Source organism: Copadichromis virginalis, linkage group LG16 (assembly GCF_057382275.1).
Source record: "Copadichromis virginalis isolate Kocher_CV1m ecotype Utaka linkage group LG16, C_Virginalis_male_GT1.1, whole genome shotgun sequence".
NCBI classification, from domain to species: Eukaryota; Metazoa; Chordata; class Actinopteri; order Cichliformes; family Cichlidae; genus Copadichromis; species Copadichromis virginalis.
The window spans coordinates 35,589,951-35,603,988 of NC_140633.1; the positions used below are offsets into that span (position 1 = coordinate 35,589,951).

The 14,038-nt window shown below is 40.6% G+C and overlaps 1 protein-coding gene across 1 annotated transcript in view; it reads right to left on the reverse strand.

Annotated features, from left to right (window-relative positions):
- Positions 1–14,038, reverse strand: part of slc4a3 (solute carrier family 4 member 3) — a 66,636-nt gene that overhangs the window by 21,840 nt on the left and 30,758 nt on the right. The window contains exons 7-9 of the mRNA XM_085434588.1: positions 5,631–5,776; positions 3,373–3,553; positions 3,020–3,155 (exon numbers count right to left, since the gene is read on the reverse strand). Of these exons, the coding sequence (XP_085290714.1) occupies positions 3,020–3,155; positions 3,373–3,553; positions 5,631–5,776 (463 nt within the window). The remainder of the gene's footprint in view (positions 1–3,019; positions 3,156–3,372; positions 3,554–5,630; positions 5,777–14,038) is intronic.

Genomic DNA, 14,038 nt, shown 5'->3' on the forward strand with positions numbered 1-14,038 from the left:
GCGATGAGCTAAATCCTAGCAGCACTTCAGTGTGATTTTATTCCACGTCATAAATCTGATCTTTTAGCCTAGCGATGATTCTAATGACGGAGTGTTCTTTTCCCTGTGGAACCAGCCAGTGACATGCTGGGAATTTATGCGAAAAGGCAGTGAAATGTGGAACGAATGCATGAAGGCCCACTGCTAAGAACGTCCACTGGCCTGCTTCTTCTGAGTGCATCTGCTGTGGCGCTTTGTGAGCATGTGTGCAAAATATGTAAAAAAGAACTGTAAATGTTGCCATGTTCGCTATAATCCATGGGTCTAACTAAGGTCACCACACCATTATCCAGGAGAGATTCTTCTTCTTCAAATCCAGGCTGTACCATTCTGCCTTAAAAAAAAGGGGGGAACCTGGCAGGACTGAGGTTCTATGCAGTCAGGAGAAAAAGGGACATTCTGAGCTCCTTGTAAAGTATAACAATAACAGGCGTGAGGGAAAATTCAACACCAGTTGACAAAACTGTCTCACTCCAAGTTCAAAAGTTGTTCTGGAATGCGCTTGTCTTCCTTATCTTATTTTCTATACTACTTCCACCTAAGTACAAAAGCATCATTTTAGAAAAGCAAAAGTCACAGGAGCTCTTGAGTTAAATATCATAAGCTGCAGAACAGGATTTAGATTTGTTTCTATTAATATTAATTGGAGGCTTTGTGAGTAAGATGGCAACATTGTATGTACTTCTGACAGGCAGGGCTCGTCTTTCCTCTGGTAATTTAGCCAACATTTACTTGACTTGTTTCCAGTCTCTAGTTATGTAACTGTAAAATGTAATTCGCTGTGTTATAGAGCGCTATTCGATTGGCCACGTGTATCACAGTTTAGCTGTCGTGTCAATGCCAGGGCAAATCAATGAGTGGCAATATCAGGGAGCACTGGAGTCACAGTTCCATGCTTTTATTTGTTTGACTTGGGTACAGGATGTAAGTAACTATATCCTCACGTGTTTTGTGAATAGCTAGTTAAATATTACTTTTTTGAATTCGGATTATGACAACGAAAAGCACGTTCTAGTGTCCTATGATTACCACCACCTTCCCATATCTACTCATATACACTTCCGCTGGTTTAACAGCATCACACTGTAAAATTATGATATTATTTTATGCCATGTTATACCCCTAATTAAAGATTGTGAATTATTATGTAGTTTTAGTTTGCATTATTCTCCTGAATTAGAAGAAGCTGATAACTATTGCATTAGTTAAACTGATTTGCATTACATTAAATTGCTGACTTGTTGTGAATGAATGATATTGTTTTATGATGCATTATATTGCTGAGTTATAAGAAATACTGTTCGCAGGAGGTTATTGTCTAATTTGTCTGAGTAGAAGAGAACAGAGTGTGCTGGAGTTTTCTGCCCCATTTCAGCAGGAGCAGATAAACGGGGAGCCAAGGTCGTAGCTTAGGCGCTGTGTGAGAGAGAGCATGTGAATGTTTAGGCTTTTTATGATAAGGTGGAGGCACCAGAGGTTATAAAAGTTTGAGCAATGCTCCACCATTTTGAGATTTTGAGGCTGTCTGCATCAGTGTCCATCTCCCACGTGTGTGATCATTAAATCATCGTTTGACTCAACCCGGCCGGACCAGTGTTGTTATTGTGGTTTTTTCTCTTGTCTCCATCCCCAATATTTTGAACCTTAACAACACCCAATAATTTCCAACAACACCATCGATCCAGCAGTGGCAGGCTTAGACTTACTAATGCAGAAAAAAGCAAAGCGCTGAAAACTCCTCGGCTCAAATAACAGCTGAGCCAGCTAGAAAGAAACAGGAAACATTTGAAATGAAAACACGTATAGTTTTTTAGGAAAAAAGTAAGCCTGGATTTATAAAGTGAATTTTGGGGACACATAAATTTTACACTCTCCTTTTCACTCTCGGTGCGTAGGAATCAGCAACGGTCTTAAACAAAGGCAAAGATCAAACATCCAGGAAGGACCACACAATGAAGACTCAAACGCCAAGTCTAACAGCACAGGCTTTAACACTCAGTACAGATACAGCCCAGTCTTGACATTTGCAGTTCAGTCAACCCGGGGAAGTACAGCAGTTGATGAGCCAAGTCTTGTTAAATGTCACTTTTTGGAAATTCCCAGCTCAGTTCCCCTGAGTTGAATTTTTTTTTTCTCTCCTCTGTGGGATAATGATTAATGAGCAGGAAGGCTTGGATCTAATTCTTCATACGACCAAACCTACAATCCAGGGTCAGATTGTAAACAAAGCTGCATCCACAGTACCCTAAATTGACAGGTTGGTTAATACATGGGTAAAGAACCAACTAAATCTCACTGATTTTAGGGAATATCTCATGAAACAGAAGTCAAGGGATAAACAGGAAGCTTTTTTTCTCAAAGATCCAAAGATAAACATGTTAAGGAAGCACATTCTCATTAAGCTACTGTAAATCCAAACGCATAAAGAACACTTAAACAACCTTTTCTTAACATGAGTGTGTTACATGTTAATATGATCTTTACTCAGGGTCAGGCACAAAGTCAAAAAGAGCCTTAACCAGACTCCTTTCAAATATTTCAAGAAAGCTAAATGGTTTGCTCTTCTGTGTCCCCTGACACAATGAGAACTTTCGGAAAAACTTACACACCAAGTCACATCTTTTTTTCTGCTCTCTATCTGTCAGAGCTAGTGCACACACTGGCACACACGCCTACAAACATAAAGCAGCAGCAGCACACAGGATGACACCCTGTGTTACAAAAATCGAAGGTGGTGTTAGCATTTTAACTAGTCTTTATAATTAAACTGCTGCAAACCAATCGGGGAAAACAATCACTTTTATTTCTCTGATTCACTGCTCTGCTCGGCTTTTATTTTTCATCTCTTTTCCATTAACTTGAAACATCTTCTCCTTGAACTGTGGTTCTTCACTGTTTACCACCGCAGGAAATAATGTTATGAATTGGTGATGCACTCAATCAGGCACAGCCTAATGCTAGTGTCAGCCTGGTTACTGACCTGTGTTTGAGAAGCAGGGCCCGAAGAACGTTGGGCCTATCCTCGGCTCTGATCTGATCGGAAATGATCATCGTCTCCACGACCAGGTGGGCGATGCCGGGCAGAGAGGTCTGTTCGAGGTCCAATAGGATGGCACCTAGAGAAGAAAGGCCAACCCAAACAAGTCGCTGCTGCAACTTTATTCAGTCTTAAGGGGAAGAAACAGTTTTAAGCAAGCTTGAAACAAAGCAGGAAACAATTTGCGGTTTTCTGCATATCACAGTTATGTTTGTGAATTTCATTTCAGCTGCACATACGATAAACTGCATGACTGATAACGTGATGCTTGCTGGACACACACAGGAGCTTTTTACCATGTGTGATGGTGCGGCGAAGCTCCAGCAAGCTGCGGAAGGACAGCGAGGCCACATGAGGTTTTCCCCAGCGGTCCGTCTCATCGTCCACATCCTCCTCGAACTTGATCCAGCGAGCGCGCTCCTTCCATCGCATTTCATGGTCCTTCTCCACAATCAGCTCGTTCAGCTCCACAAACAACTGGAGATAAAACAGGGCAGAAACATAAGCGCTAAAGCACACGCTTGACCCGTTACACGTACCTGTCTAAGATTACTTTTGGAATATGTTTGACAACTGTGTTATGAGGGTGTAACTCAGTGGGGAAAAACATGTCTATCACGTTGTTTATAATCCATGATCAAGTTCCTTGGAACGCATTTAAAGCTGTGAAAATCCCCCCAACTTCTTTTCCAAGTTCCTATCTTCAATACAGTTTGTTTACCAAAACATACACGGAGAAAGAATAAAATAATGATTGAAGACAGTGCACACAGCACACTCAACCAGCTAAGAGAAAGGCTGTGTGCATCATGCACTCGCTGTCTTTGGACAGAACTATGAAGAATAAAGTGGTCTAGAGGGACAATCTGTTACATTTTTAAAAAGAATGACTTTTTTCCTCAGAGCAACACAATTTTTGTTTTTGACTGTCAAACTCAGAAGAAACAAATATGCACTTTGTGCTTAAGCTACAGTAAGACTACACTTGGGACCTGTAATTAAAGCTCTACTGCTCAATACTTATACTAATACTAACTAGGATTGTGTGTGAGAAAGGGGAAAAGCATACACAAAATTATCCCCCACTTTGCAATTCCCCTGAGCATTGCTGATCTATTTTCGCCTTTTCAAGCTTTTAGTTTTGGTTTGTCTGTCTACAGTTTATATCTGCATGTTGGTTATTTCTCAATCCTTTCATCAACCTTTTTTCAAACACAGACTGTAAATGGATAAAGCCATCGTGACACAACTTATTGCTTAGCAAAGGTCATTCTAGAAGCACCAGCTTTTTCAAAAAGGAACCAGTCTGACCGAGAAACTGGAACACAAGAGACATTTAAATGATAGCAACTTGTTAACTGAATATACCTCGATTTAATTTCTTTTTTGACTGTAATGAAGACCATTATTTACAAAAAGAACATCATGTTATAATCAGCAAGACTTGAAACCATGAACTCGTGAGGAAGGTGTTTACTTCAGTCACAGGTCACGAGACAAGGGCTGTTCTCCCATAGACTTCTATGGAAATTAGTTTCATTATGTAGCTAGAGGAGATGCCCCCTGCTGGAAATTAAAAACAATGCGGGTTAAAGGCACTTGCATATTAAATGATAATTTCAGCCACAGAAGCTACATCCATCTCTTATAATCACTTTTGGAGAGCAGCAGGGAGATGTTAGTGGTGTCATGTATTTAATATATATTCTTAGCACTTATTTGCTGATTATATTGTTTTATGTATAAGAGTGGCCCAACTCTGAGTACAGTCTGTGCCAAAACGTACTGACAGGAAACTGCATGCTTTTGCAGAGAATATGAGCTGCAGGCAGAAAGTGAAACTAAGTAGTGTTTGATTGAAACTTAAAGTGTGCGTGACGTGTAGAGGAAGTATATAAATAGACCACTTTGAGCCGTGTCTTTCTTTGCCGTTAAGAGAATACACAAGAACTGGATTTAATACTTGGTGCCGTGACCCGGATTCTTTTGTGGCTGAGGGGACTAATTCGGAATTTAAGGTACGATCTGATATGAGGCAAAAAAGGTAAAGCCATTGTACAGTGTCTCCTTTTGTAACTTGCTAGCAGCCTTTGGATCACTTATTAGTTAAAGGACAAGATATTTTCCCTGCAGCACCTTTATTACACAGTAAAAATGTCAGTAACAATCTCAGTTGTTGTCACTGTTTATCTCTGCCACTGTGCCAACACAATATTATTTAACACTGTTTAAGGGTAGAATTCTTAACAAAGCAAGCTATTTAAAGAAAGTTCACTCATGAACCAAAGAAGTTTCTTTATGATGCTATCATAATAAAATCGAAGACTCACAGTCATAGAAACAACTATCAGGAGGCTGTGAGCCCCAGCACATGTGCAAAAGTACTCACATCTGACTGTGTCCCTGCAACAGTATATGTCTCCAGGACCACATTTTGTCATGCTGACGCACAAAAAACAAAAACTATAACACAGTGAAAAGAACAGCAGCTATGCTACTGCATGTGATTAAAAAAGTAAGCAAAACAAAACGTGGCTGTCACCGCGCTGCAAACCTCGTGAGTTTTCTTTTCCGAAGCCCTCTTCTTCTTCTTCAGGCTGGACAGCGGCGTAGAACTGTTGCTGGTTCGGCTCATGTGACATCGGGACGACTTCTTCACCAGGTGCCGACGCACCCCAGGGTTATCCTCAAATCTGTGACCTAGTGTTGTCGAATCAGAATGTAAGAGGTCAGAAGTGCTAAGTCATGATGTCTGGATTATTAGTAAACAACCCGAATATGTACATTTAGTAAGAGGTAGGCTGAAATGCTTTTTTAAGTGTGTGTTTAATTATAAAATGTGCTCCATACTGGAACGTCCAATAACATAAGGCACAGACTACACAGTATTGTGTGGAACAGGAAATTATTACAGAAGAGGAGGTTTTACGCACAAACATTTGTCAGTTCATAAAAACTATATTCAAATTCAATTTCCTCGACCTGCCAATCACATGTTATTGAATTTTGGATGAGGCAGCCTTGGCAACGACTCTCCATTCAACAGAGGGGGAAGATTGGGTGGTCCCTAAATTTGAATAAAGGGAATGGAAATCTAAAGCTAGCATAGCTTTTCCACATATGTGGAAATATGTTTAGAGAGAAATTATTTCAAGTTCTGATTATCATAATCTATTTACAATTCATTACAAAACTAAAGAAACACAGGTTGGTGGATCTGGTTTGTGTATGCCAAAGTAATGGTGGACTGTACTGCTGCCGACCAGCCAGAGCGGCCAGTGCATGAAAATAATTTCTTCCTGAGTAAACACTGTCTTTTTTAATTTTTCTCCCTGAGCAGTTGGAGGCCAAGTGTTTGTGTGTGCACAAACTGCTGTTAGTGTTCCATCCTGCTGCGTCATGCCTTCCTTGGGGAAACAGAGAGAATGGAAATGAAAATGAAGTTAAGCTACATTTTATTTTGTAAAGTCTCCCAGGCAAAAACCTCTGAAGGTTGGCCTTGTTTGAACTGCCTCAGCTGATCTGGATGAGCTGTTTTTTTCTCACCACAGGGCAGGGCAAAGAAAGGGCATTCCAGTGTAGGTGAAAAGGACATTCTATCCATCTTCTTGAACTCGTTGAACCCATGTCAGACTTTCTCCAAACTCGCAGAGAAACCATGACTTAGATGCCCAATGATACCTGAACCATAGTAGGGTATAATCCAACACACTAGAGCAACAATTGTCCAGATATTTTGTAAATGTCTGATGAACTTTCAAGCATTTAGAAAAAAATCTTTGGAAGTATCAAGGCCTGTAACCTTACATTTGCGAAGAAAACTCCTTTTAACCTCCTGGGGTGGCTTAAAAAAAAAAAAAGGTGAGTAAGAAGAAACACTAATCATGGGAAGCCCCCAGCAGCCTAGGCTTATTACTGCATGCCTAAAGGGGACTCAGGGTCATGTGTCACAGCTCTAAGTACATCACTTTCTTCTAAATGAAAATTTAAAGTCTAATCTTAAAAGCAGAGTCTTTCTCTGAAACCAAACTAGAAGCTTGTACAACAGAAAACGGGCCACTCTAGTTTTAAATACCCCAGAAACCACAAGTGAACCAGCAGTCTGAGAGCAAAGTGCTCTAATGGGGGGTATGAAGTCTTTAAGATAAAAGGCGGAATGATTATTTTACAAGTTTAAATACAATTCTAGATTGAACAGGGAGCCAATGAAGAGAAGCCAGTATGGACGAAATATATTTTGTCTTTCTTGGTCCCGTTCAGCAGTCTTCCTGCAGAGTTTTGGATCAAATGAAGGCTTTTGAGGGAGTTTTTAGGACATCCTGATAATAGTGAAAAACAGTAGTCCAGCCTACAATTAATGAATGCATGTACTAGTTTTTTCAGCATCACTCTGGGAAAGGATGTTTGTAATTTTAGAGATAATGCACAAATGGAAAAAAAGCAGTCCTACATATTTATTTGATATACACACTCAAGGACATATCCTGGTCAAAAATGACTCCAAGATTCCTTACAGTGTCACTGGAGGCCAAGGTAATGCCATCCAGAGTATGCATCAAGTTAGACACTGTATCTCTGAGATTTTAAGGGCCGAGTACAATAACCTCAGTTTTATTTGAATTTAGAAGCAGGAAATTAGAGGTCATCTAGGTTTTTATGCAATTAAAAATAGATAAAAGTGGGTATCTTATGCATAATCAGTGAAAATGTGTGCTATGCCTTCTAATGATACTAACTTCTAATGACATGTTCTAAAACACATTCAGACACATTCTAAAACAGGCAGAAAGATTTTTTAAAATAAAATGCTAACATGCAACATTTCAAATGACATATTTTAAATTTTACTTCATGTCAATCCAGCCTATAGTGGCACCACTCCAGTTATACAAACCCACAGGCAGTAGTTAAGATGTTGTGAAATACGGTCTTTAACACGATGAATGTGTGTATAAAATAATACAAATAAATAACATAAATAAAACTACTGTACGCTAGCAACAATGTACTGAGTTGCAGTGCTCAAAATGCTAAGACTCATGATGGCAGCGCTAAAATTTCGCTTTCTCTCACTGTACATTTTCATTGTCATTTAATGTCACATGAAAATACTGGCCTTTGGTTAAAAATGGTAAATGGTCTGTATTTATATAGCGCTTTACTAGTCCCTAAGGACCCCAAAGTGCTTTACATATCCAGTCATCCACCCATTCACACACACATTCACACACTGGTGATGGCAAAAAAACCATCATGGTTTGTGTTGAAAAACCTTATTGCCATCAAGATGTTTAAAGGTAAAGGAATCACTTTGGTTGGAATCATAATTTGACACATCTGCTAAAACAGGTAATAAAGAACTAAATGTATTTTAAGACCTCCAAAAATAAACCCCAGTGCTTTCATCTGCCCCGGGAAAGGTAAAAAACAAGTCCAAAAATGCACATTATAACCTAACCGCCCCCAACATGTCCGGCTGGATAACCACTGCTCATCTACAATCACAATGAACACCGGTGTACCACAAGGCTGTGTGATGAGCCCTTTCCTCTACTCCCTCTTCACCCACGACTGCAGACCTACCAATGGTTCCAACACCATCATTAAGTTTGCAGATGACACAATGGTGATTGGCCTCATCAGTTACAACGATGAGGCCGCCTACAGGGAGGAGGTGGATCGTCTCGCTGAGTGGTGCGACACAAACAACCTGCTGCTTAACACTGAGAAGACCAAGGAGCTCATCATGGACTACAGGAGGAATGCTGACCCACATCCACCCATCTACATTAAGGGGACGGCTGTGGAGCGTGTGAGCAGCTTCAAGTTCCTGGGAGTCCACATCTCCAAGGATCTCATCTGGACGACCAACTGCTCCAAGCTGGTCAAGAAGGCTCACCAGCGCCTCCTCTTCTTGAGGACTCTGAGGAAGAACCACCTGTCCTCAGACATCCTAGTGAACTTCTATCACTGCACCATCGAGAGCATCCTGACCAACTGTATAACAGTCTGGTACGGGAACTGCTCTGCCTCGGACCAGAAGGCGTTGCAGAGGGTCGTGAAAACTGCCCAGCGCATCGCCGGAGCACCACTTCCTGCCATAAAGGACATCTACAGGAAGCGGTGTCTGAAAAGGGCTGGGAAAATCATCAAAGACCCCAGTCGCCCATCACATGGACTCTTCACCCTCCTGCCCTCTGGGAGGCGCTACAGGAGCCTCCGGACTAAGACCACCAGGTAGCGGAACAGCTTCTTCCCCACAGCTGTCAGACTCCTGAACTCTGCCTCCTGACATCTGACCCACGTTAACACATGGACTGGACACACACACACACACACACACACACACACACACACACACACACACACACACACACACACACACACAAAATGGACAACTGTACCTTCATACACACAATAATAACATGGACTGAACCACCACTCACAACCACTAGCACTTTATATAGCCTTTGTAGAAATTATCCACATATCTCACTTATCTTAACTGCACTACTGTATAATTCTGTGTAAATAATCATTCTGTATAATACAATAATTTTTAATTCTACAACTGTTTATAACCTGCATAGTTCCCATTTCTGTATAGCTGTATGTCTAATATTTCTGTATAGTTTTTCATATTTATATCCTGTTCATAGCTTGTACTCACTACAGCCTGTACATACTTATAGTTATAGCATATTTATAACATACCTTCATATCGTGTACATTATAACATACCATAATAGACCCATTTCTGTAATACACTTACATATCTATATTAGTGCTAATATATATTGTAATATATCTATATCATGGCTAAAGCACTTCTGGATGGATGCAAACTGCAATCCGTTGCCTTATACCTGTGACATGTGCAATGACAATAAAGTTGAATTCTATTCTATTCTATTCTAATTAAGGTTTTAACTTTAACTTATATCCTATACTCAGGCTCATCCCAAAATTTCTCATCCATGTGGTGGAGCATCATGACAGCACTAATACGCCATGTTTCAAAGCCAACACAGGGATTAAAAAAGCAGAACCACTCATGGTTTGTCAATGAAATGTCTTTCCGCTCTAGCTGTGGATGAGCCCAAAGCCAAATAGGTGCCACTGGATCAATGGAAGAGTAGGAAACAGCAGCAGTCGAGCACTGTGTCAATTCAGTCAATACCGTGGACAACACTGTTCAGTGTGTGGCCATGAATGAGCCTCTACTGCCAATAATGAAGCTAGCAGCAGGCTAAACGATCAATGGAAACAAGTGAGCTCCCTTCCATTGATTAATCATGTAAAAATAGAATAAAATGCTTGCCCATGTGAATTCCCTGATGTGTTTCGGAAGCATGACGTAACTGTCACTGCTGTCAAATATCAATCATTTAAACAGATGAAATCCTACTCAGGAGTGGTGAACCTCCATGGAAAATACGGCCAACTTACGGATAGGCTCGAGGGGTGACCCCAGCTGGCTGTGGATTGACTCAAGCAAGTCATAATCATCAAAATCCAAGACAAACTCTTCAAAATCCTCAAATCCATCCACGATTGAAAATGAGCTGCGGTGTTCAAATTGGTGTTGCTTTGAGGTTCCAAAGCCTTTCTGGGTGCTGCAACGTCGTTCTGGTCCATGGTGCTTCTTGGTTCCTTGGTTCTCCTGTCCCTCAATGTCTGTCATCTCCACGGTCGGTACCTCCTCCTATCCACCTCTCTCCAAGGGGACACCCTGCTCATCCAACTCTTGAATGCCGTTGCTCTCACTGGTCTACTGACCTGAAGAGTCTGGATGCAACTGCCTCTTTGCGTTGGTTGTGCAATAGCACCCAAGTCCAAGCTAACCGACTCTCGAGAGGGAAAAAACAGCTGGTGGTCACAGTAGCAACTTTTGAAGAATAAGTTGCATGCATCAAAGTGGAACAAAAAAAGAATCTGTGTGATTGTCAATCAAAATATTCAATATTCCTTTCACTACAAAAATATAAGTTAGTCACATGTGCAGATCCTCAGTGTCACAAAAATACACTTTTTTGCCTTAAGTCCAAATGCAAAGCTGGAGCAGCACCCGAGGCAGCAACCTTCTGCTAGATCCACCATCAGAGAGCTAAATAAAAGATTTTGGCATCCACTTTAGCTGCAAATCCAAAATCACTTATTGATAAGGGATGGTCTACTTTAACAGACCATCAGCTGTCAGCTGAATGGAGGCACCACCCTTTTCTAACAATGTCCACACGCTATTGATTATTGGGGTTGCTGGCAAGGCATGAAAGAGTGGATCAGAGATCAAGAGTTGATGCCTTTTGTTTCCATAGCACCGCAATCACTTTCAAACCATGTGATGTATAGAAGGGCCAAAGGTTGCGATCTCCACCTAAACTGAATTAAACTGAAAAAGCACACATACACAGCACAAAGAGAGATGCAGAAATACATACTGAGAAACAAACAATACACCAGCTGAAATTAAACCTATCTGATGAGAAGAACAGAATACCCGCTTCTGCACTCCGCGTTGAGGATATACTGTTTAACGGCATTAATTGTTAGAGGAAGCTGCACCTTTCCTGTCCCTGCATCTCCATGGAAACCATTGCATCCCCCCCAGATGCCCTGGTCTCATTGGCCAAACCAGGTGCACCAATGTGAGCTGAACAGGACATTCACCATGTCCATTGGGTTTGTGACTCACTCTGCATTTATACGAATGCCTGCATGAGTGTGTTGTGTGTATGCACGGGTTTTTTGCTAGATTGGATCTGTCTGATCAAAACTGCGAATTCTCTTTAAAACCAAACGATGCTTTGCACAATAATCTGAGTCTAGTGGGTGAACTTCACACTGTAACATTTCCATCAAGCATACCTTGTTTTTCCATTAGAGAATCCATTTTTGCTGTCTCACAAGACCAACAGCAGCACTTCGAACTTTGTATGATGTGCTGCTGCAAAAAACACTGATCTGACGAATGCCAGCAACCACAGGCTTGTCATTTGCAATTATACTCTTCCTTTTTTTATGCCCCCTTTTTCCTCTACCTCATCTTGGAGTTTAAGTCCCAGTATTATTTAATTAATCACCATATTTAACAGCTGGCCCATAAACGTCCCAACCTGAATATTAACGTCAAAGAGTGTCACATTGCTTTTAAACATCGGAAGCACAGATTGTGATATTTTAAGCTTTAAATAATGATATTTAAAGAGGCAGACTAACATTACTGAGGTCATATTCCCATTTTGGTTGAGAAGTATCTTTTTGAATCCTGTTGAATACTGTCAAGAATACCTCAAGTTGATTTTATTACCTTACAGCTGTCAACACAACTAGTGTTTGGCCAGATTTTCTGTTGGTCTATGCTAACACAAAACTTTTGTACTATTAAATTAATTAGTTATTTAATTAATCACAGGTACTAAGGATTACAGTGTGCATCTTACTGCTGTTAGGCCACCATTTAACACCAAAAAACAACCAAAAAAAACCCCTCCAACTCTAAGCTCTAACTCCACTGAGCCTAGAATGCCGGTGATAGCTGCTGCTAGGAGTGTTAATTTATTTGGAATGCCAGGGGGGAGTTGTTAGCAGAATGAGCGTGTAATTGGTGCGGGTGGCTCGCTCAAAGCTGTGAGCATGGTGCCAAAGCTCTGGCTCTCTCGTAGCTCTTCACCAAGTCCTCACCCTGAATTTTAAGAGTGAAGCCCCTCATAATTTTGGCCCTTAATACTTTTATTTTCAAGTAACACTACATCTGCCATCAATGTAACAATTAGCACAGTAGTCTAATACAGGCCATATGGTCTATTTGCAGAGTTCGGTCCATAATACAAAGAGAAAAACCTCGGTGTGCCTTTACTTACCAATCTGCACACACACAGCTCGCCATCATCAAACATTAACTTTTGTGTATTTTGTGTATCTAAGTGACATATTGAAATATCAAAATACAACTGAAACATGATAGAATAATTGTTGTTCCTCACAGGTTCCTGTGAGTCTGATTCTTTCCTTTGACTTTAATAAATACCTGCAGTTTCTCACAGCATGCAGGGAAAAATGTAAGCCGTGCCCTCATTAATGCATGTGGCACATCAGCATTAACTTAGTTATTAGGATGTTAGTATGCAATTTGATCTGACAGTAAATAAAGTTTTGTTCTTCTTCTTCTATATGTCCCTTCATCTGTTAACCAGATTTCAGGGTTATAAGGCAGACTTGTTTATAATAAAACAATTCTTGTCTTGATAAATCCCACACTCTACCTGAGCTATCAGATTTTCATCACCCATTCATGCAACACACACACAGGAGAGGAATACGTAATCACATTGGGAGTAAAATTAGTCACATGAGGATAATCACAACATGATGGTCATAAGACATGAAGCACAAACAGATGTAGGGAGGGTTGGGGAAAGAACGAGTGAAGGACACACCATGACATAAAATAATAAGAGGTGAAGTAAAGAGATGGAGAAGGAGGGAAAGAGGAAAAGAATAAATGCAAAATCAATATGTGAGCTTTGATGGATGAAAAAATAGGGAAATAACCAATTGGGTAGCAAAACTTTTGCGAGATCCCGAGTTTGTTTTGCGAGATCTCGCAAAAGTCCGTCTTAATTTTTTTTTCCTCCCATGTCCCCTGCGGGGCTCCGTACTAAACACCAAACTCAATCTAGTCAATAGCAAACAAGCAACATCGGAAGCTACAAGAGACAATCAAAGCACATCAAGGAATCTGCTGAGCAAGCAGAAATCTGAAACTTGTGATGAAATTTGCATGGTGTCATGCCAGACTATTTCAAAAAGACCTTTTGTTTTAAATCTGCTTCAGACATTTGCTTCAGTCAGAATTAGAGCCAATGAAAACCCACATCTGGCCTCTATTAGCCACTCACATCTGTACAATACTAGAAAAATAATCAAAAGCTGAGAGGTTTTATTACAGACATATGCAAT